A 23,767-nucleotide genomic window follows, 5' to 3' on the forward strand; every position below is an offset into this window, starting at 1 on the left:
TAATTTATATACTTCCTTGCTTTAAAGCAAAAGCAGCATTAGTACTGCTGACAGTATTACTACTAACGGGAGCATTAAGCAATGGGACTTCAGCTATAGTAATAATTGTTTTATAAGCTTGAAACTACTTCAGAATTTTATACTCGCCATTTTGACCTGACCACCTGTTGTTTTTTAGCAAATGTGAAAAATCTACATATCAAGCTGTGGGTGGAAATTTTTTTTTTTTTTTTTTTTTTTAGTATTTTTTAGTATTTTGTAGCAGTAATGAAAACATTCTGAAAACCATGTTCAGCTTCAGTCTGGAAGGTTTTTCTGATGTTCTGAAGCCAACTTCAGTATTTAGTTGGCAATGGAGAAATATGGTGGAGGGTCTTTGAAGTGAAATGTATTTAGTGCTACATAGTTTAATCTGGCACTTCTCTTCTGGAATATCTTTTACTTTAGTAGCCTCTAAATGATATTTTTGATAGCCAAAGTGTTATAGTGCTTGGGCTTTGTTAATTTTTACCTGTTGGATCTTTTTGCTTGGCAACCTGTTCAATACTATGTGGCAGTGGGATTGCAGATTGCCATTGTTTTACAATGTCAGTGATGAACTATTACTACTAATGATATTAAAACCTAATTTAGTAAATATAGGAGGTCATTTGCATATTAACTACTGGAAGAAAATTATTACAGCCATATTACAGCCATTATTACAGACTAGCTGCCAACTTGAAATGTTAAATTTAACAATGAGACCTTTTCTAATCACAATTCTCCAAGTATTTCTGATGCTCTTCAGTAATCTGAAACTCACAACTGTTACACAGGGATAAAAGAAATATATGATAAGTAACTGATCAGTGTAGTCCATCATAGGAAATTCGAAAAATTACTTGGTGACTTGTCTAAGATGTGATCTATATGGCTTGTTCAGTACTTGCTGCAGAGATGCACATATTGCAAGAACTTGATTGGGTGGATTAGTAAAGTCAAGCTATGTCTGCTTTAACAAAATCCAACTTACAGCCAGGGAGGAAAACCTGAAAAAGCTAAGGATGGATTTCCAGAACTACAGATGAGTATTTTGCTGTTCTCAGTCACTCCAAGGCCTTTGTATTCAAAACTTCAATAAAGTTTTTGTTCTGGAGGTAAGGAAGTTCAGAAATTACCAATGGCATTTTGCTGCAGACGTAAAAATATTTAAGGCCAGTAAGTAATTTTTTCAAGTATTAACTACTGTAAAGCAATCAAAATATTAATCACGTTCGTGTTTGTATGACAGCATTTACCCCTTGTGTGCATCTTCATTCCCCTTTATGCCCAAGTGAACAAAAAATTTTAAGACTATGAATTTTGAATAATCTTTAGCATCTGTTTTCATAGTGACACTGATGAACAGGGATGAAGACTGAGAAATGTCCAAAAAGATCCTTCTTTAGCAGCTTAAAGTTGGTAGGGTTTTTGACTTTCTTTGCTTTAACTTTGCCCAGTTGTCATTAAAAGTGAGCTCTGCACAAAAAAATCAACAAGAATTAGATTTGGTTTTAGTTGCTGAAACTAGAAGAACCATTATATCAGAAGGTTGTCTTTTTTAATTCAAGATGCTATATATTTCTACAATTAAGGCTAAGAAAAAATCTATATATTTACAGTGGAAATTAACACTTGCAACAAAGTGTTGGGTGCTTCAGTAAAGGTTTTGTGAACTGTGCTTGTGTGGTTATTGCTTGTCAGCACGCACACTGATAGAAATTAAACTGGTTCTGGCACCAAAAAAAAAAAAATCTTCAAATGAAATGCCTGAACTTTCTTGTATAGCTCTGAATTTTGTGACCTAAAGAGATATAATATGTTCCTTCTTTTCACTCAGGATTTATGAAGAATTGTCTCTTGTCATCTTTTACTTCTCTAGTATTTCTTTTTCTGAGGACTCCCTAACAAAGCTTGCCAACACTCACACAGTCAATGGTTTGTTGTCCTGTTGGAAGTGGTGGACAGGTGTCTGTGATGAGCATAAGGAATTCAGCTCAGCTCTGTAGCCAAACCCTCCCGTTTTCCTGATGCAGTGTGTTGCCTGAGACTGCTTACATGGCTGAGCAAGTGGGTTTTGCCTCTTCTGTTTCAATTCCAGAACTCTGGCTGAAGCTTTCATAATGCTGCTTTGCCAAAGTGTATCTAAATCTACCACTAAAAACCCAAAAAAGGTGTTTAGCTATTCAATAAAAGCTACTTTTTTGTCTACTTTCTATGGTCAGAGAATCCACTATGAATGACACGTGACCAGATCACTTCTATATGAGTGTACAACTTGAATATTCTAATGTCTTCCATGTCAAGACTATATTGCTTGTCCTGAAAAGAGATGCATCAAGTCTAAGTAGTTCATTCTGCTACTGTGTTGACTTAATTAAGATAAGTTTGAAGCAATCTATCTTCATAGTTTTGATCACAAGAGGTGTTAAAGGACTTATATTTAGCTATTCTTACAGAAGGATTGAGTTTCATAGATGATTCCTCAAGGTGATGTGTGGAAAGAACCTAAAGCATCCTTGTCGTTCTCTTATTTCATGGCAAAAAGATCAGTGGTTTTTAAAATACCTTAAATTTAGCTAATGTTTAAGAATAATTTTTTTTCCTTAGGATTGCATGACGTAGTACTGTGTGATCCAAAAATTTACCAATATTTTGTGTAGAGTTTACAGTTTTGACTGTATTGTCTTATGACTGTGTCTGCGGGAGCACTTTATATAAAAACTAACAGATTTGTTGCTTGTTAAGCTCCAATGTGGCAGGAAGCACCAAGGAAAAATAAGCTAAGTGCATTCCTGTGATGCTGAATGGCAGCATGATGAAACAATAATACTCAGTGTAGATAAATGCCAAGTGATGCACTTTGGAAAAACAGGCCCAGTTTTACATCTGTAATAGCAGGCTGTGAACTGGCTGTTGGCACAGTGGAAGGAGTTTTTGCAGTACGGAGTACTTGAGTGTTGTATGTAGTTGTAGTTTTAAACTTTGTCTCCAGATGCTAGAGACAAACCAGAGAATTATGGAGAGTGCTAAGAGTGAACAAAGCAAAGGAATGATTTGTGCATGAGGAGTCTCTCAATCTGAAGAAGTGAGGACTGATGGGGGCATATGTGGTATGGAAAAATGCAAGAAAGAGCTAAATAGAGAAGCAGCCATAGAATCATACAATGTCTTAAGTTGAAAGAGATCTGTAAGGGTCATCAAGTCCAGGTTCCAACTCCTCTTGACTCAAGTCATCTCTGGTTTTTCATAATTGTATTAGTCCTTCATGCTTGCATTGTAAGGGAACAGATTCAAAAGAAAAAGGAGGTCATGCTTTTACATAAGAGTCCTGTAATTTAACTTGGGAACTTGTGGTCACAGAATCTAGAATGTTTTCCTGGTTCAAAAAGTAATTCAAGCAGATCGATGAAAGGAATGTGTGTTAGTAGCTACTAAACCTAAATCATAGTCTTTGAAAACATTAGTGATGTAAATTTCTACAAATTTACCTAAAAAGGTACTAGGAGTTTTTAGGAGTTGGTTTACGTTGTGTCTTCATTCTGGGCTCTGGTTTTCTTTGGTAACTTTTCCCTTGCTTAGCAATAGACAGCATTCTCCTGCAGCTGCCTGAAGGAAGTGAGGGAGGAAGAATAGTGAATGGTAACAATCTGTCTGTTTTCCTTTGGATGTGGAGGGCATCTCTTCTGCAACGATCTCAATCTCTTTCTGAGGGAGAAAAGTGGCAAGGATACTTCTGAACATGGGTCTTCCATCTGGTACCAGCCAAGCCAACACACAGGAAGAGCTTTAGTACTTGAAGCATTCTGCCCTTGAATATACAAACAGCTTTTGTGCCTGCAGCAGTTATCTGTGGTTTGTATTTCTTGGGACTCAAGCAAAGAGGGCAGCAGTTCCAGAGGAGACACAACTATTAGATTATCTTACCCAGCTGGCTTAAATTGTCTTTAAAAAGCATCACTTGTTCAAGAGCTGTTTAGGAGAAGCAGAAGTGATGGCTTGATACAGTACTTTTACTGTATTAATAGAATGGGTTTGGAAGTGTTATAATGCTGGACTCCAGACTTTGCTACTGAAATGCTGTAAATTAAATATTTTGCTTTTACAAAGGTTTGTTAAAAATACTGAATTTTTAATTGCTCAACAAGATTTATAACAAAAATCTTCATTGTATTGTTGCATTTTTTTTCTTTCTAGAAATTGGTTGCCCAAATGAAGCAAGATCCACAGGTAACTATTTATTATTATATTGGATAATATCACTTAAAAATGCAGGAAATAACAGTGCATGAAACTTGAGAATTTTAGTTATTTCTGGATCACCTTCTTACTTGCTAACACAGTATTAAGAAGAAAACTTGTTCATAAGTTTTTGGACAATGACTGTTGGATGGTTTAAAACAAAACCAAAATTCTTGTTATAATGGAGCTTTTTGACTCATATTCCTAATAGTTTAAAGCAAGCAACTTTTCTGGACTATGGTGCAGTTCAGATGAGCAGTAAGTTTCTGATTCTATTGGAAGCTGCTCTCTACAAAAGTTGTCATTATTCACAATAACTTTTTTTTCTTTTTGAAGTATCAGAAAGTTTGCAGTACAAGAAGAGAGAGAATGTTCTATCCAAGAAATTCAGTCCAAACGGTATAGCTTGAGTTAGTGTTCAGATTGCCTGCCTTGGGTGCCTTACCAGCCCTGTAGTGGCCATAGAATGGATACCTATCCTTGGGAAGTTTCAGAGCTACTGAAGTTGGATAACTGGACTCCCTGCATATACAGCAGGAGTCATCCCTTTCCCAATGACTGTGTAAGGTCCTTGGGTTTTTTTGTATAGCAATTAAAAATTCCTGGATGCTTGATGGGGAGTTCTGTGGAGCTCTCAAACCAGTCTGAAATGTAGAGTAGAGGGATAAAGGCCGCTCACTTGAGTCTTGCTGTTAAGAGCTTCCATCCCCATACAGTAGTAAATGCCCTGTAATTTTATGAATGTACTTCTTTTTTTCTGGGCTCAGTGAAGTGAGAAGACAGCTTTTAATAACACTGGCAGTTAAACCTCTGGCAGGGAGGGTTAAGCAGGGTGTATTGGGAAATGTGTTTTTTTGAACGTTCTTATTCTGATGGGATTTGGGTAAGATCTGCTGCTCTTATTCACTGGGCAGGTCTGCTAACAATTAGTCTGCAGAGCAGTTTGCTTTCAGTTCATATTTGCTGAAAGTGAGGTCATGCTGCAAGCAGCCATGCAAAGTTCCTAGAGTCAGGAAAAGTAAATCTGGTCCCTGCTTCCAACGCTCTTAATGCGTTTTTATCCCAAATTGTTAAGGAGAATCTAGAAGAAGGGAGGATGACTGGTAAATATCTGGTTTTGCTGGAGTCGGAGGCTATGTGCAATATGAGATCAAAATGCATTTCAAAAATGGAGGATTACAAAAATAGGGAATATGCATGAAGTGATGATATTAGTCTTATGTTTTAATATTTCTGCCTAGTAGACTAAACCTGAATAATCTAGTATAAAAGCTTCACAACATAAATGAGAATAAAAAAGTGGGAAAAGAGAAAAATAAAGGAAAACCTGATTTCCTGTCACGTTTCTGCAGAGCTTCACAGGTTTTAAACTAAGGACAGTTGTTTCTTTAATTTTTTTTTTTATTTCAGTAGAAAAGAAAAAGTCCTTGTAAAAATTGTTTTCCATCTGTATCTTTCTAGTGTTGCTTTTGGCTTTAAAATCTGAAACTTAGAAAAGTGCTACTGCAAGCAAAGTGCTGATATGAATGATGTGTCAAAGCAAATGTAGTTCTCTTTAGCACAGTCTAAGGCATAAGCACACATGGAAATAAGGACTTAAAGTATATTAGTCTTCAACTTATATATGTGTCAGTTAAGATTTAATAGATATGCTTGATACTCTACACAGTTAAGTGTAAATGTGTTTGCATAAGTAGCATAGGTGAGAATGTTTTAGATAACATACCATAGTGTACTGTTATATACAGTATGATACTGTTATATTACATATTAACAAACATTTATTGTTTAATTTGTAAACTTGATGAAGTGTACAAATGCGCTTTATAATGTGATAAGCACTAATGGATGTTTTAATGAAATCTTCTTTCCAAACTGGGCTATCTCTCTGAGTGCTAGAAAGGTCCTCTGATTATTGTTGCACTCAGCAACTTAAATAAGGCTTTGTTGAGCCATTTGAATTTTATTGGCTTTACATCCAGAGGTGCTATATTTGTAGTAACTATGCAAGAACAAAACAAACAAAAAACCCACCTTCCTGCTACTACTCTTTGTTAACAAATGGAATATCTTTCTCACAGATATTTTTTCTTTCTAATCAGAACGCTGATTTGAAGAAACAACTTCATGAACTTCAAGCCAAAATCACAGCTCTGAGTGAGAAACAGGTAAGGAAACAGAGATGTATTTTTAACACTATGCTCTAAAGATGTCTCTTTTCCTAACTTCCAAGAGAGCTGCTAAATCTTTAAGTGCAAAAATAAGCATGGGCAACCAGACATTTTTGATTTTTATTGGTTTTTTTAACAAAGGATAGGATGAATTATTATGAGTCTGTCAAATGAGAAACTAGTTTAATCAGTGGAATCTGTAGCAATTTTTCTTGTATTGAAATGAAGATTTATATTAAAGGGAGATGGGAAAACAGATTAATTTTATCACTTTCTTTATTATCTTGGATCTTCTAAACTCAACCATTCTGGTTTAGGCAAATTTCTAGATTTTGACTTAGTAGGTCCACTGTGTATATGGTGAGTATGCTGGAATTTTTCTTAATGTCAAGACCACCTAAATGTATGTCAGTTATGGGTACTTAATCAACAATTTGAAAATTTTACCATGGTAAATTATAGCACAATTATGTTATGGTTGCCATTTGGTAGGAATTCTGTTTGACAGCTTTAAGTATGAGTAATAATTACAACTGAATGCTTAAGAGAAAGACTGTTGAACTTGAACATGGGCCTTGTGAATAACAAGAAGAAAAATGTATAATATTGAGATATCTACAAAACTTGTTCTCACTTTTGTTTTTAAAAACATAAAAGAGCAACACATGCTCAAACCCCTCATACACCACACTATCCCATCCCTAGTTAACCAACTTAAGTAGTCCCTTAATTGTATTCCTTAGTATGTCAATAATGGAACAAAATAAGGTCAATAGATTAGACCTTTGAAGAGGGAAAAATTTTAGAGCATTGGTAAAATGCATGAGTGTCACAACTAGATACCTCCATTCATCTGTTACTTGCTGCATGTGTTTTGTTTTGAGTATCACTATCCCTAAGAAAATGGACAGACAGTGATTAACATTTATCTAGAAATCTCCTTTACTGAAAAATTATAGTATGATTTGATAGGGGAACAGTGAATCTGCAACAAAACATATAAAGATAATAAGGAAAATTATTTTTTAATGAGAACAGTAGCACAACAAAAACTGAGGTTTCACTGATGTGATAGCATGCCTCTCTTGAAGATGATTTATTCTCTAAAACCAGCATGAGCCTCTGCATGTGGCTATGTCTCACAGCAAGCTCTTTCAGAATTCTCTGGTAAGCTCTGGATGCCCATGATAATTTCAAAATGAGCTTGTCTTGATGCCATGAAGCAAGCTGTATTGACTACCAGTTTACGTGATGAGCCTGGACAGGCAGAGAGACACTGAGTGGAATGTAAGAAAGCAAGTACATCCTGCCATACCTTTTAAACTTGTATTTATAACTCTCTAAAGTTATGCTGCTGAATGGACTATACTAACATGTATTTTAAATTACCCATCACTAGAAATGGAGCTAATCTTTTCTATTAAACTCAAAGTGCTAAAGCACACTTCTTCATGGGATGAACATGGGTTAAGTTTCTAAAAGATATTGAAAAATAAGTTTGATTTTACTTCTACCACACAGTCCATATGAAGTCACAGTAGGTTGCTACTTTGTATTTTTGTGTGTTTAATTATCAGAAAAACAGTGAATGATTGTTGAAGTTTAAGTATTTTGTTATCTCTACCACTGGACTGCAGAGCTGCCAGTGTTCCAGATGATAATGTTGTTAAAGTAGTATGACTGCTAAAATGCAATGATCACGATAAATGTAAGTTCTGGGAAAAGAACCACAACTTCCCTGTGCAGAGAAGTGCTCACTCCCTCTTTATTTGCAGGAATCTGTTGTATAGAAATCTGTGGCTTAGCAATGCAGTTGTGTAGCACCTTGGAGACTACAACAAAGCCCTTTTTTTCTGTTTTCACTTTCACTTCTCTTCAGGAAAAAATCATTATTATCAATTGCTTTATGGGTTGAATATGAATCAACAATTTCATTTTCACACACCATGGAGAAATAGGCGGTTTTGCACAGTAAATATAATGCTTGACATCATACAGTGCTTGTGTTAAGAAGGGGTGCAATGTGTTATCTGTACTCTTGGTTAGAGCCATTTAGTTCTGATGCCTGATATCCAGTGAATAAACTCTGAGGGCCCAGCTCCACTGTGGGCAGTTATAGGATGCATATGGTCCCTGTTCAATAACCTTTTAATGAAGTTTGAGAAACTAAAGTTCCAGCATGTGTGGTGTCCCTGCTTGGAGACATGGAGCTGAGATGCTGGTGTTAGAGTCAGAATAATAAAATATTTCTGGCTTGTGAAATGTTATGTCACTCTAATGCATGCTTTTTCTTTGCTCTCTTATTTAATGAAGTTGGATGAAGACTTGTGCAAGAACCAAGTCAGCGGTAGGTTTAGCTAAAAGCTTTTAGTTGCTTTAAGACTTCCCTCTGTTTCTGAAGCATTGTGAGAGTAGTGCTGACACTTGCTGCCAGTCGCTGCAGTGATTTATAGTGGCTTAGGTGTCTTGCTGAGAATTAATAATGACAGTTCTGTTCAGAAGTTTGTGAAATTGAGGAGATCTGGCAAAGTACAAAAAAGAAAGCGAGTAGGCTATACAGTGTGTAGGCTTAAACCTAAAAAAAATTGTTAGCTAATGCAGGGTTGAACTGGTACAGCATAAGGTATGTCATATATTCATATGTTTTTGGAAGATGTCAGAGGTGAAAATAAAGACTTTGATTTGTTACACCTGAGAGACGATGGAGCAATGTATGCTGAGTGTGTTAACACTTGAAAGGAAAACTGCAGAAAGAGAAAAAACTTGCTTGAAGATAACTTGCATTTGAAGGGCAGTAAGCTTGAGTCCTTCAGATTAGCTGGTTTCCCTCTGCTAGTCTCTTTGTATTATTTTCACAGAGTTCTAAACTATTCTTACTTCTTTTCTAATCTATGGGCAATAAGGAGAATTCAGTTTAATAGTGTTGCTCCTCAGCTATAAATGTGAGAGCTGCAGTCTGGAAACTCTGAATGCATTGGTTTAAAAAATGGTTTCCTCTTTCTTTTTCAACCCCCCTCTTTAATTAACAGAGGTTAAGAGTGATTTTTTCAGAACAGTTGTAATTGCTAAATCTGAGGTTGAGTTGTAAATGTGAATTAATTCTATTGCTTTGGAACACTGCTTTTTTCCTGTGTTTTCACATCTTTGGAAGAAAGTCACAGTCTTAGCACTTTTTCCTTCACTTTTTGTTCTATGATAGTGTCTTCTCTTGGCATTCTTACTTGTAGAACTTTACCCACAGTTACTTCGCACTACTCAGCTTTTGTCTAGGTTCAATACACTCTTAACAATATGAAAACTTAAAGAATGTATTTTTAAACTTTTTTTTCCATGAGGAAGTTTATTAGTTTATTATTTATTGTTTATTTCTTTTTTGTTTGTTTTGGTGAGATGAGATGGAAATTGTTACCAGTGACACTGGTGAAAGGCTGAGGTAGAGCAGGGCTAGTTTAAAGAAGGGAGGGATGCAATCTTGAAGTAGTACCTTTTCTCCTTCCCTTTTTCCCCCCATAGTTAATTAAATGATTGAGTATGTATCATAATAGTACTTTATTTGGAAGACAAGGAAGAGGTCATGTGGGCAGCAAAAAAGCGTGGGTTTTTTTAGCAATATCGTGTCAGATATAGAGGAATTTCTAAATGTGTCCTTATCACAACTCCTGGAAAAGTTAGAGCAATATTCTGTCTTAAATATGAAAGAAAGCTTACACAAATAGTCTTTTGACTCTATGATAAAAGGGTAATGGTGATAAGCATGTACAAAAGAAATCATAATTTCCCTTATATTTGAAAATAAAATGTAAATGTCTCTTCCTATAATTCATTGAATCTTTAAGAATAGTGTTGTGAAAACTTGAACTAGTATTCTCATGTATTTCCTCTTGACGTGAAAATAAATAAGTGTATCCTTTTGTTATTTTTATTTCTGAAGAATTGTGTATATGCAGGAAAAAGTAATCAAAAATAGTTGTCAGCATATATATGCTATATGGAGACGCTTTTGGTTTTATTTTTTCACAGGGGAGAAACTTTAACATACTTTATTGTGAAGAGCAGTTGAAACTGTAGAATATAATTAGAAAAAATGCACACTGTAAAAGCAAGTTTATTATTATGAATAGGCAAATCTAGTGAATTTTGCTTCTATTTAGAATTTACAGCAGATTGAGATTGATGAGGTTGTTCTAAGTCTTGTGTGTTCAGGGTGAGACTCCTTTTAGCCTTGCCACTAAATAGCAAGTAATGAGAAAGAGGATTTGGGATGGGTAGAAAAAATGACAGAGTAATTTAACTGTGGTTTTGTACAGTTGAATAAATGTAAACATGTGGTTTAGATTGACAAAGGAAACTTAAATAACAAGTTTCCAAAAACTATCAGAAATAGCTTTTAAGCATTACTGTTGCTATATTTATTACAGGTACCATAACTTAGTAATGAAAAGATTGATAATGTGCATAAATTCATCCTATGAGACTGTTCTTCTTGTACAGTTGTCAATCATAGTAAAGGTGAATTTTTATGGAGGCTTTTTGAGCACATTATCAGAAAATTGCACCCGAAACATGTTCCATCATGTTCTGTAAAGAGAAGCATCAGTGTTTTGGTGAGAGGACTGTAAGCTTCAGAAACCTAGAGAGCAGGAGGGAAACTGGGTACAGTTAACAGGTAGGAAACAGCACTTCATGCTTGAGCATAAGAAGGTAGGCAAGGTATGCCTGTGTGTTGTAGCTATACCAGATGAACACCACCAGAACTTAGGACTAAAAATCTGGAATTTAATAATAAGGTCACTACTTATTCCTGCCAGTTTTGTCTGGAGTTTCTGATGCCTCCTTTCTCCACGATTGATGGAGGGTGTATTAAAATGTCAGTTATTCTATCAGTAATAGATCAAGTCTGCAGATATCCCATATGAATGTTTAGTTACTAATACCTTGAAGCAGGTGATGCTTAATTTCAGTTCCAGTTGTTTATCTGGAGCTGTACATATTTCTAAACACTGATCTTTTTTAAGTAAATGGCATGAATGATAAAAATATGCTAATTTGCATGTAACTGCGAGCGCACATTTATGCCAACTGTTTATAAAGCAGTTATAAAATACATTAAAAAAACCCCTGTTTGTAGAATCCTTCTTAGATGATTTGAAGTAGTCAGTCATTTTTTCCTGTCAAAAAGATACTGGTCTACCTGGACATAAGGAGAAGTAAGTTAACTAACTGCCTCAGTTGTCAGATCCTTTTGAACCCTCTGATCGGTGTGAACAGCACCTGTTTAGAGGTGAATATTTGAAAAATCTGCCTAAGCTTACTATTTTAATCTCTGGTATTTATTTAATTTGCATCCAAATATTGTGTGAAAATGGGAATATAATGACTTCTCATTAAGTTATCATCTTCCATATTCTCAAGATATACTGGCTGAAGCAAATTTTGGATGTTGCACAGATGATTGTAGATAGGCAGAGTGGATGCATCTCTCCCTGCTGCCTCTTTTGCCACAAATTCTCTTGCAAAACAGATGTTATAATCATTTGTATATGACTGAAATATTGCTAAGCTGTCTCAGACCTTTTATAAAGCTTAAATCATGATTAAGCCCATACCGGCATGTAAACTTGGATTTCCCATTCTTCTCTTAATGTAACTCCACCTAGACTTCTCACTGTTGGCTTGTGAACTTAATTTTTGCATATCTAATGTACATTAAAACTGGAGTAACTCAATTTAGGAAATGTAAGTGACCATTTTGTGATGTCATTAAAAAGAAGAAAAGCTCTCCCCACCTTCCCCCCCGCTACTCTTCCCTCAACACTGATTTTCCAGCTCAACTTTTGAGTTCATGCTGTATTTAAGACAGATTTGGAGGCAGCTGGAGAACTTTTTAAATTGAACCTAGTTGGATACATCTTTCATCTTCCTATAAGCCAGGGCATAACTCCAAAATAGCCTGCTCTGCTTGAAAATCAACATTGTAGATAGAAAATGGGCAATTAAACTACAGTGTTTCCTTGAAAATCCCCTACTGATGGAGAGAGTTGGTTATTAGATGCTCCTGCATGTTTTGACTTGCTGGATAACCTCACACATCAGTGGTTATTTCAAGGCCTACTATTCCCTTTTATACTTGAAGGGAAAACAAGTGAAGCATTAGATGATGATAGCTGGGATTTAGGCTGTTTTGCATAGCACCCTTAAACGCCTCTTAGTTGTATGCTGGGAAAAGCGATCAAATCTACTAATGAATTTTTATAAGTTAAAACAGATTAAAGTTCATTCTGCTCTGTTCTGCATGCCTCAGTGAAATAACCTCACAGCCACAGAAACAGTATTTTGATTTATTATTACAAGTTAGAAAAGGAATCAAATCCAGGAATCTGGTTTTCAGAGCCTTATGGATCTTTAGTTGCTATCAGAATTGTTTGGTCACCAATTTCATGAAGTGTGCTGAATTTTGGAGAGGAGAAGAAAGTGTGTCCAGTATTTAGAGTACAGGCAAAAGCTTGTCTCTTCTGTTTGTTCTCTGCTGCCTGGTACTTCATTTGAAAATAAGCCACTTCCTGAAATGTGGGTTTTTTTGTGCTATGCATTACTGACTGTAGTACAGCCATAGGTCGAAATACTTTTATTACTAAATGGTATCTTATTTGTTGGTACTACACCAAGAACAAGACTGACTCAGGTAGACAGTGTTAGCTGGTGTTTTCCCACGTATGGATCATGTGTTACACCTTCATAAGGCTTTGAGGAACCACTCACTTCAACTCCTGGTGCATAGGTTCGAAAAGGACTGAGGTGCGTGTGATAATGTTGCAATGCTAGTTTGGAATTTTTTTCTCTTAATTGTACTGGCTTTTACAGATGGACTAAGGGTCTTTTGTAGTGGACAAATAAAGAGGAAATACACCTTTCTGGAATTTATTTAGAGAAATGACGTATTAGGGCAGCATGAGTAGACCAAATGAATGTACACATTATGAAAAGATTTTTTTTTTTGGGTTTCACTTTTCTAACTGAATGTTTGTCCTTATTACTCCCTATGGATTTTTTTCCCTATTTTATTGTGGAGACTGTGATAGTCTTGAAGGGCTTAAAGGGTAAACGAACCTAAAGTATTAAAAGGTAAGAATGCTCCTCACAGAGTTTCATGAAGTCTCTGTGCTTTCTTTTCTATATTGGCACTGTTGGAGACAGAGAATGTAGTCTTCATCCTTAGAAAATCTTGATGTTCACTGAGGTGATAATCTGGTATGCATTTTCTGTTCATGGAATTAAGAGTGTTTTGTTTTCTTCAAATATAGGCCAAGTCAATGTGAATTCACCTATTTCTGGTCATTATACAGAGTCACTTTCTTTATGATTCTATTCACATCTGAGTTAACTTTTCAAATGCTTGTTCTGACCTTCAGAAACTCCAAAAAGCATATAGTCCCTTTAGAGCAACTTTTCCCCTGCTGTTAGATTGCAAGTTAACAGAGACATCTGACATAGCGTCAGGGAAGATAGGTGGTGGCCAGAAAAAAATGTAAGTTTTCTTGGTGTGGTTTTGTTTTAATTAGGTCCATTATTCTTTGAGCTTCTCTTTATCTCCTCCTTTGTGCTAAACCACTAACAGTAATGTAACAATCATAACCCATTGATTTAGGCTATGGTGACTGTGGAATTCGAATGGAAATTTTGCTGAAATGAAGTCCAAACGTGGGGGATCAGTAGGGTGGTGGAGACACCACCAGGAGGCAATTCAGACAAGGGAACCTAATTTTTACCATTCTGTGTTGGCTTTGTGAAGGCAACTCTCACTTTACTGACTACAAAAAACTACTAGAAAGATTAGGCTTCAGCTCATTACTTGATTTCCCTATAGAATTTATCTGATGTGTTCCATGAAAAATAATTCTTGTTCTATTCTGTATCTTTTTAATTCTAAGTGTCTTCTTACAGTAGACTTTTAAAAGCTAGCCAGGAGAAAGCCCTTAAGTTGCAATGAGCATATTTTCTTTGTCCTGTGAACTCCCTCCAAAGTTAGGCAAGTTAGAAACAGTTAAGTTATAATTACTTTATTTTTTCCCCTGCCTGTTCTTTCTCAAGGTTTCCTCAGTAAAATGTTGGCAATGTGTCAATAGTAAATGGCCATTAGTGTGTTAAAGTGTTGAACCCAGACTGCCCTGTGTAGCAAGGAGAAATAAGCCAGTTTTTTCCTTATTCAGTGATTGTTCGTACTGTTTGTAGAAGGCAGAACTTGTTTATCTTATTTTTCTTTTGAAAACAAAAAAATTACATCGGAACTATAATATGTGATGTGAATTTTTGAGATATATGCTTTAGAGCTGCCTGATGTCTGCAGAACAGCAAGTGACTATCCTTTTATTTTAGACTTCTGAAAATTTGAATACTTGGCAGTATTTAAGCCTGTGGAGTCTTGCTCCATATCCATTCACTCTCTTTATAAATTGCTTCATTTTCGGTCTAGTATGGCAGTTTTTCAGAGCAGCAGTTGGCTCTTTAGAGTTGTGGCCAGCCCAGAGTGCTGTGGAAGTGCATGATTGTCAGCAGCTTTCTAGCATCAAAAGCTCCACACACTCCTTTGGACTAGTAATAAATGCTTCAGCAATCAACTTGGACAAAATTAGGTTCTTGGGTTCTCCAACTCATTCTAAATTTTGTCATATATCTCAAGAAACAGATGTATCCCATTTTCCCAAGTAAAACTTGGGGAAAGCAGTATACAGCATCCCACTACACTAAGCTCTTAACATTTGTCTGCTGGGCAATTAAAATTGTGTGGCCTAAAGGTACTGTTCTCTGTTTGAAACTTGGAAACTTAGTTTATTAAGTTAGTATATTAATTTCCTTTAAATATTCACTTAGATGTGACTGTCACAAAATAGATTTGAAATTCATAGCAGTTACAGAGAACTGATGAGAGACTCAGTAATTTCTCTCAAATTCCTTTTAAATGCATTCAGGTAGTTGCATAACTTTGTTTCTGACAATTTCAAGAATCAAGAATGGAATTTCTGCAGAGGTTTTAATTTTTGAGCAAAATGCAGTTTAGTTAGATGAGAAATGTAGATACTACAAATTCAGTCTTGATCTGTTAATGGAAAGATCTTTTGGAGTGGGCTTTTAGTTATGAAATGTGGAAGTTATTATAAATTTGCAGATAATTTTACATTCTTGAATATTCTGTACAACCTTTTGTTTAGAGCTGTGTGCATCTCCTGCTAATAGGAGCATTGTGTCAGGCCCTCAGTGATTGTTAATTTAGATTTTAGAATCTAATAAATCCTATGGCTAGAGTTCAGTAAGCCCTGATATGATGCCATTTTTAATCTTCAGCTTTTCATCTATTCTTCTTAGACTAGCAACCTGAAGGCCTTTAAAGCCCACTTACATGGAAAGCTATAGAGGGAAACCTTCAAGAACTCACAGAAACTGGCACTTAGAATGAAGATGTCTCTGGGTGCTGCAAGAAGTCAAGCAGTGTCACCAACAGCAGACAAGCAAAATGGTCTGTTGGGCAAACTAGCTTGCCAGCTGGATGGATCTGCAAACATTTTTTTTTATGTGGTCCCCAAAGTTGCTAGGTGTAATAGTAGTCATGAAAACAGAGTACTTAGAAGAGAGTAAATAAATAGCCAAACATTTTTGGAAACAGATGTACCTTGCTGATGCTGTGCATTACATTTTCCTGGATAAACCAGGTAAAAATACAGCTGATGGTTTTGTTGTGTCTTTGTAGTAAATGCCAGATGTATTCCTTTTATCATTTGCTGTGGGAAGATGCATTATGGTAGTATAAAAATGTGTCAGCTTCTGTATCCCTTGACCTTCCTTTTTCTTGTAAGATTGCAGACAATAAAGTGTTTTGTAGGATGACCATGGAGCAGTAGTGTGGCACTATATGGGACACTAATATATTGTACCTGTTTTTGTATAGCGTACCTTGGACTGCAATGTGACAGTGATACATTTAAGTCCATGTATAGTATGCTGGGGTTTATATTTGAATAGCAAGAGACAGTTCTGCTCAAGAACATGCTCAAGAACAAAGTTTCCAATTTGAAATTCTCTATTTCTTTTGTTCTGCTTTTTAGTTTTGAATGAAAATGCCACTTTTAAACTAAATTCCTTTAGAGCAAAAGTTAGTGTTTAATAAGCTTGTACATCCCCTACAATAGTCAGGTGTGCTCTCAAAGCAGTGGCACTACTGCACGGTGCATATGAAGTAATCTAGGTAGCACTTTTTAGAAAGTAAAGGGTAAATAAACAGGTTTTGCCCTTTCCTCTTTCTTTATCCTGCTTATCTCCTTTTACTGTATTAAGTGATGTAAACACTTTATTCTGTCATTTCATAATGGGTTTACATAATTTGTTTTTAGCTACGTGGAACTAAACTTGATGTACTTCTGAGAATAATCTTTGTGGGTTCCAAGTTATTCAAAAGTTGCTTGAATGAAAATTGCTGATCATTTGAAGATTTGCAGTGGTAAAATCTCATTCACCTTCATAGTTCACTTAATTATCTTGAATGGTGTCTGTTTTGCTAGCTTTTAAATTTCTCTATTCAGAAAAGTGTGTTTTAAATACCATGTGTATTATGGCATTTAGCAGATAATTCTGACCTCTCCTGAGTTAGCAGGAGACCCACTTAACTGACACACATACAGTCCTTTTGAGCCTTAGCTTTCAAAAATATTTTAGTGGGTCAGATGTCTCCAAAATTTCATTACATCCTTTATTTGCCTTTAAAATATTAATGATCAGCTCTTGCAAAATGCTGATTAGGACTAGAAAATGCTGAGACAAAAAATTCATCTTACTGCTTATGGTCCTAGAGATTTTTCTGTGTTTAGTTACATGTATGAACCCATATTAAATAGTCTAAGATATTTTTAGTTTAAGTCCTTTCCTTAAAAAGGCAAGGTTTGACTTACTGGTTACACAATGTCTCATAAACTTCTGTATGAGAGGAGAATTTGGTTGTTGATTAAAAATCTACCCCACTTTGAGGCATTTTCTTGTTTGTTTGGGCATTTTCATTACAATTGTATCCACAACCCATAGGATAAAGTGTTTGTGCTCACTTGAACAGATTGGGATAGCCAGTAAATCTCAGAAAACAGATTCCTTACCCCTTCCCTCCCCAGCTAATATTTTGAAAATTAATTGTATAGACTTCTATAACGTTAAATTTTCTGTTAACGGTATCTAATACCAGCATCACATTCTAAGGCCATGCAGAAATTCTGGGTGCTGTAATAATCCTTGGCTCACCTGGTAAACTCTACAAGACTTGGTAGCATTACTGCTGTGTCAGGCTGAAAGACGAATCCACTTATCTTGACCAGAACAGGGGCAGGAGTGTGTCTCAACCAAAAGTGAGGAAGGCAGGACTGGAGAGGCCCTGTTAGCAGCCAGTTCTGAGGAGAAAGTTTGCACTGAGCTTGGTGTTGTCACTGGGTCTTTTTTCTTATCAATGGATTTGGGTGTTGAGGTATGTGTAATTTGGTTTTAAGGCTTTGTAGGAGCTCTGCCTATTCTCACATGATCTTTGCCTGCCTTAGTGGTGTTTGGTCGGCAGTGTTTGTAACTTTAGCTGTAGCTTCCTCTCTATTACTAAAGAAGTAATGACATAAGGTGCTGATGCCAAAAGAGAAAGTTTTGCCTCTGGTGCTTGGATTTGGATTGCAAGAGCAGTTACATCCAAATGCACTGTCAGCTCTTCAGAACACTTGCCATTGTGCTTGCCTGTTTCTATTTTCTTGGTGTTTTCCAGTGTCCATTTCTGCTTTCATATCTGCTTTTAAGGGAAGCTGCCCAACTGTACCATGTTTTTGCCTCATTCCTGCTTGGACTATTCCTGTTCACTGGAAAAGAAGCCTTTTTTGTAGCCCACTTACTGTTTCTGGAAGTCAGCAAAGAGTAGAGACTTTGGAGAGAGGGAGGGATGCATCACCTGAAAGGATGATGCAGCTTGTGCATATCCTGTTTGCACTGTTGTATGCTGTGGTGGTTTTACAACTGGGAAATGGCCCAAAGTAGGCCTGTGCTTTCAGTGTGCTGGGAAAGATGTAAAGATGGTGAGTAGCAAATGTAGTATCATAAGAAATAAAAATAGCTTACTATAAGGCTTCAGGTAATTTAACATTTGTATTTAAACTGCTTTGGTAAGGAGTCCAATTAAGTTCTATAGAAAACAAAGTAATAAGAAAGTATCCTTAAATGTTTTTGGTTTTTTTTCCACAGCGCATTTTGGTACCTTGCCTGCCCTAAAAAATGTAGACTGTTTTGAAGCCTTTTATTTTGTAGGGCAGAGTGCATTTCCATAAATCATTTAATTGATATGTGGCATATGAGGTATAGAAAGAGTTATTCTCTGTCTGTGTTGCCCATTAAGGAACATAAATGTTTCTCTAAGAAGCTTTTTCACTTTTTAATTTCGTAACAGGCCTTGGGTAACTCAGACTAGAGAAGAACCTGCTTTTTTAAATAAATGCTTGACTTACACAGAAAATTCCCTCCAAGCCTGCTTTTTAAAAATTGCTATTTTCTTTGTCTTTTCCTAATGGTCCTTGAAAGACTGTAAGCAGGTTGATGAGCAATATCTGTTTAAGAACGTCCTGTGGTTGGGCTGATGGATAACACTTTGTAGTGTCATTGTGCGGAGCTAGTGAAGCACTGTGCAGAAATAAGGAAAGTCAGATTGCACTTCTTTATGTTGTCTTCCTCTAGAGCCAGAGCTTCCAAGGCATCACATTCACTGTATTTCAGAGACAAAACTGAGTTAGTAGCCCATTCCTTATAATTTTGCAGGTTGTGATTAAATGGCCTCTTTGATTATGCTTCAAATTGGACAGCTGCTGTGAAACTGTGACCTGTTTTCCTGCCTGGTCTAGCTGCTGTCTTCTGCTCCTCTCTTGTGCTGGAACTAGTTCTCATGTTGCTGTGCAGTGACTTCTTGACTGGAGTCAAGAAGTTGTCTGGCTAAAGACTATCTCTCAGATGTGCCATCTTTTTGAGCATGATTCATTTTGCTGCCTTGGCTTGTGTGCAGCTGAATGAACACAGCTTTTGGCATAAGGGAAGTGGCAGAAAGGAAGGACCAAAACAAAGGATGAAACAGTTTTCATTTGACAACTGTATTTATCCTGGACCAAACAGCTGTGCAACTACAGCTTTGAACCCAGTCTCTGGTTTGGTAGTCTCCCTTTTCCAGGGATGCAGATCCAATAAATGTACTTGGAGCTCCTAAATGGCAGAAAGGAAGGTAGACTGTGTCTCTCTTGCCTCTCCCACTGGAATAGCTGATTCATACAGTAGCCCTATGCATGAGGCAGTGCACCCAAATGACTAGAACTGAAGTATATGGAGTATGGAGATTGTTACAGAGGCACATGGAAAATTTCTGTTGAAGCTCTGCATTTTGTTTGTCACAATTGATACTATTTTCAGTATTACCTAATGCTATAAGTATGAAGATGAAGCACAAAAAGAAATCTAAAGTAGTTCTTGAGTATTCTTTGAAGAACTTGAATTCTTGTAACTTGAGTTACGAATTGAGTTACGAAAAACAGCTGAGAAGACTTTTTGGAAGCTGATAGCAGAGAGCACCTGATTTCTTACAGTATTACGATTTTTGTTAAGCTAATTTCAAGCTGAATTAGTTGGAGAGACATAACTTTTAAATTCTGCTTGAGAGCTTACGTTGCAAATCCTGAGGGTTTATATAGATCATGTGCAGTAGGTCCAAGCAGGAAGCAATGCACTGTCTGAAATCTTTTACAGTCAGTCTTTGTTTATTGCTTAATCTCTGGCTTTGAATAAAACAATATATGGGCAACAGAAAATCAGACCTAAGTGGTGGTCTACTGTGGCTATCCTCATTCCTGCTGCCCAGTTATAAAAAAGGAGGAAGCTGGTAAGTTCTGCCTAGGAGAATGTGAGCTTTTTTACCAGTTCTTTTGTTTTCAGTGGTCTTACACAGCCATAGATACAGTGGGAATTTGTCCTGTACTTGGAGCTTGTTGAAAAATTGTTGGGTTATTTTTTACGTGTGAATTGGAATAGAAACAAGGGTGTTTTTTTCCTTCTAAGTCCTTCAGCATTGATTCAGCTTAAATAACAGTAAACCTATTTGTTTGGGACATCTGGTTTGAATTGGTTTTGCATTGCAAGGTTTTGGTAGCAGGGAGGCTACAGGGTTGGTTTTTCAGAGCATCTGCTGGAAGCTTTCCCTACATCCAATAAAACAATTCCAACCAGCTCTAAGATGGACCTGCCACTGGCTGAGGCTGAATCCATCAGTGATGGTAGTAGTGCTTCTGGGTTAACACATTTAAGAAGGAAAAAAGAAAAAAAATGTTATGCAGAAGAAGATTGCAGCTGGAGAAGGGAGGAGTAAGAATGTGTGAGAGAAATAGATCTGCAGACACTAAAGTCAGTGAACAAGGAGGTGCAGAAGATGCCCAGGTGCTGGAGCAACCATTCCCTTGAAGTCCTTGGTGCAAACCATGGTGAGTCAGGCTATGCCTCTGCAGCCCATGGAGGCATCCATGGAGCAGAGGTCCACCTGTGGAGAAGTCCACATCAGAGCAAGTGGTGGCCTGAAAGCAGGCTGTGACCCTGTGAGAAGCCCTCGCGGGACCCTGGAGAAGCCCTGTACACAGGCAGGACGTGTCTACCTGAGAAGGGAGCCCATGCTGGAGCAGATCTGCTGTCAGGACTTGTGACCCCACAGGGAATCTTCTGGAGCAATGCATTCCTGAGGGATGCCACCCCATAGAAGGGACCTACTGTGAGCACTTTGTGATGCGCTTTAGCCCGTGGGAAGGAGAAGTCTGTGAAGCTGTCTCCTATGGAAGGGACCCCACACTGGAGTAGGGGAAGGAGTTCTCAGCAGCAAAAACTACAAACAGCAGCAAAAACTACATGTGATGGATTGACCATAATCCCCATTCCCATCTCCCTGCTCCTCAAGGCAGAAGGAGATAGAGAAAATCAGGAATAAAATTAAGTTTGGGAAGGAGGAAGGGTTGGGAGGGAACAGTGTTTTTAAGATTTGATTTTGTTTTTCATTATCCTTCTCTGATTTCATCGTTAGTAAATGAAATTTAATTTCTTTGAGTCAATTTTACCCTTGACAGTAACTGGTGAGTGATCTCTCCCTGTCCTTTTTTTGACCCATGACACTTTCTTTATATTTTCTCTCTCCCCTGTCTGACAGGGATTGACAGAGCAGCTTTGGTGGGCACTTGGTGTCCAGCCAAGGTCAAACCACCACAGGGGAGATGGCTTTGGTGGTTTTTTTTTTAGACTTTAAATTTGTGATCGAGCTACTGAGGAAGACAACTTTTCTGCACTTATGTTTCAAAGTGTAGCTGAGTCCAACAGAAAGCTAGAATTGTGACTTACAAAATCACTTTCAGAATCAAGAATTCTAGGTGGTAACTTCAGTCCAATGTTGTAGAACATTATTATAGATTAATATGTTGCAGTTATTCTTAGGACATTTATCCCTTGATCATTAAAAAATGCTCAAGAAACTCAAAGAATGATAAAACATGAGAATATGGGCATTCTGATTTAATTAAAATTTACCTTTCAGAGCAGGCACTTAGAAGAGGTCTTCTGCTTTTTCCAAGTAGGGCAGATTCTGAGTTTTCTGCTCCTCTCCCCCCTGCAAATTCTCCATCATAATTGCTTTAAAAGGTAGCAGGGTGTGAGGTAAGGAGGAAAGACATCTGTGAAACTTTTAACATGCTGCATTCTGATGCAGTCAGGATGTTCCTGGACAAATCAGGAGCCAGGTCTGCAAGGAAAGAATTGTAAATGACAAAGACTAACATAATGGTGCTTAAAAACAGTCCAAAAATTCCTTTCTACCCTACCAAGCTACCACAATCACTACAATGAAAAAAGAAACTTGAAGAAAATTCACTTCCCATTGTCCAACAGTCTAGGTATCACAAATTAGATCATCTCAGAGATGCTCACTATGTGGGGGTTGGCATTGTTACATCCTTTGACCTGGGCTTATATTTGTTCTATTTCATCCTCCTCAAAATGCGCTGTTAATAGAGCACATAGTATGACTCTGGAGACACAAACTCCTGTAGGATGCTTCTTGGAAGTGAGTTATGCCTCAGTGGTAAGAAATAAGATTGTTATGAGATGGGAAAGTGAAAAAGATAGAGAAATTCAGGCTTGGGGTATACTCAAGAGCATATAATGCAAGTTTTATTTTTCTAATGTTCATTCTGGGCTGATACAAAAATTGGTGTTTTGATGGGGTAAGTTGAAATCTGTAGGTACAAAGGGAGCTACAAAGGTCATCTAGTACAACCTCCTGCTCAAAGCACGTATGTACTTCATGAATACAGAGTGATGCCACTCTCCCAAAAGGATTGATTGACTGGGCTTGCATTATTTCAATGGAAGTATAGGTTGTTTTCCCATTTGTATTACTTAGTATCCCTGTCTGATCTCAGTGCATGTGCCATCAGTCTTAATATGTTCACTTGTATATTTGACAATTTATTTTCCTGGGATGGAAAGCCCCCTCCATTGCAATGTTTTAGGAGAATGTTTTGAAAACACTGGTGTTTGGTTTTTTTTTCTAAAACTTCTTCAGGGCATTAACATTGCTGCAGCTCTGCTAGCGTTAACACCAAAAGGAGGGGTGCTGTATGCAAATATTTTTTGTTACTGTGTTGTCTGCTAACTCAATGTGAAAGTAAGCAATCAATGTCTCTCTCCTGTGCATCCAACCTTTATTAAATGCAGTAGATCTGAACAGGTGCTATGACAAGGAGATAAATGTTTTCATTTGTCCATCTGCAAGGTCTTATTCCAGTCTGAAAAGTCTTAAACTATGTGTTCCATTGTTGGTGTTTCAGATGGGATCTTTCTTACTCAAGTAGAATCTAGAGCTGCTGCTTGTATTTATTTTTTTAAATTAGTGCCATTTTATGAGAACATGAGAAGTGCAAAGCTTACTGCATTTCCCCCTGAGAGTCAGCTTAGTTTATTCTCTGTATACATGTAAAAGATAACTCTAGAGCCAGCTCTGTCCCTTACACAGTTAATTAACCCCCCTGCTGTGGGCCTAGATATGTGCTCTTGCTGTTCAGTGAGGTGTGTGAATTGACTGCAGAACACACAGTCTTGTACAAGCTATAGAGAGGGAGAGAGAGCCTACAAGAATTACAGTGAAAGATGATGGGGTAGCATGTGGCTTCATAATCCGTCATGCTGAATGCTAGTAAAGCTTGCAGAAATTGGGGATTTCAGGTAAAATAGGTAACCACAGAAAAGCACAGCTTACCATTGTG

At 37.0% G+C, this 23,767-nt stretch overlaps 1 protein-coding gene across 27 annotated transcripts in view; it reads left to right on the top strand.

Annotated features, from left to right (window-relative positions):
• PHF21A (PHD finger protein 21A) overlaps window positions 1-23,767 on the top strand; it is a 131,681-nt gene that overhangs the window by 35,104 nt on the left and 72,810 nt on the right. For 19 of the 27 annotated variants that reach the window (XM_056494047.1, XM_056494049.1, XM_056494048.1 and 16 more), the window contains 2 exons: window positions 4,219-4,251; window positions 6,366-6,431. In XM_056494047.1, coding sequence (XP_056350022.1) covers window positions 4,219-4,251; window positions 6,366-6,431 — 99 coding nt within the window. Of the gene's footprint in view, window positions 1-4,218; window positions 4,252-6,344; window positions 6,432-23,767 lie in introns of all 27 variants that reach the window. The other 8 variants (XM_056494045.1, XM_056494046.1, XM_056494028.1 and 5 more) reach the window with 1 other exon arrangement.

The sequence above is a fragment of the Oenanthe melanoleuca genome, chromosome 5 (genome assembly GCF_029582105.1).
Source record: "Oenanthe melanoleuca isolate GR-GAL-2019-014 chromosome 5, OMel1.0, whole genome shotgun sequence".
In the NCBI taxonomy this organism is placed as follows: Eukaryota; Metazoa; Chordata; class Aves; order Passeriformes; family Muscicapidae; genus Oenanthe; species Oenanthe melanoleuca.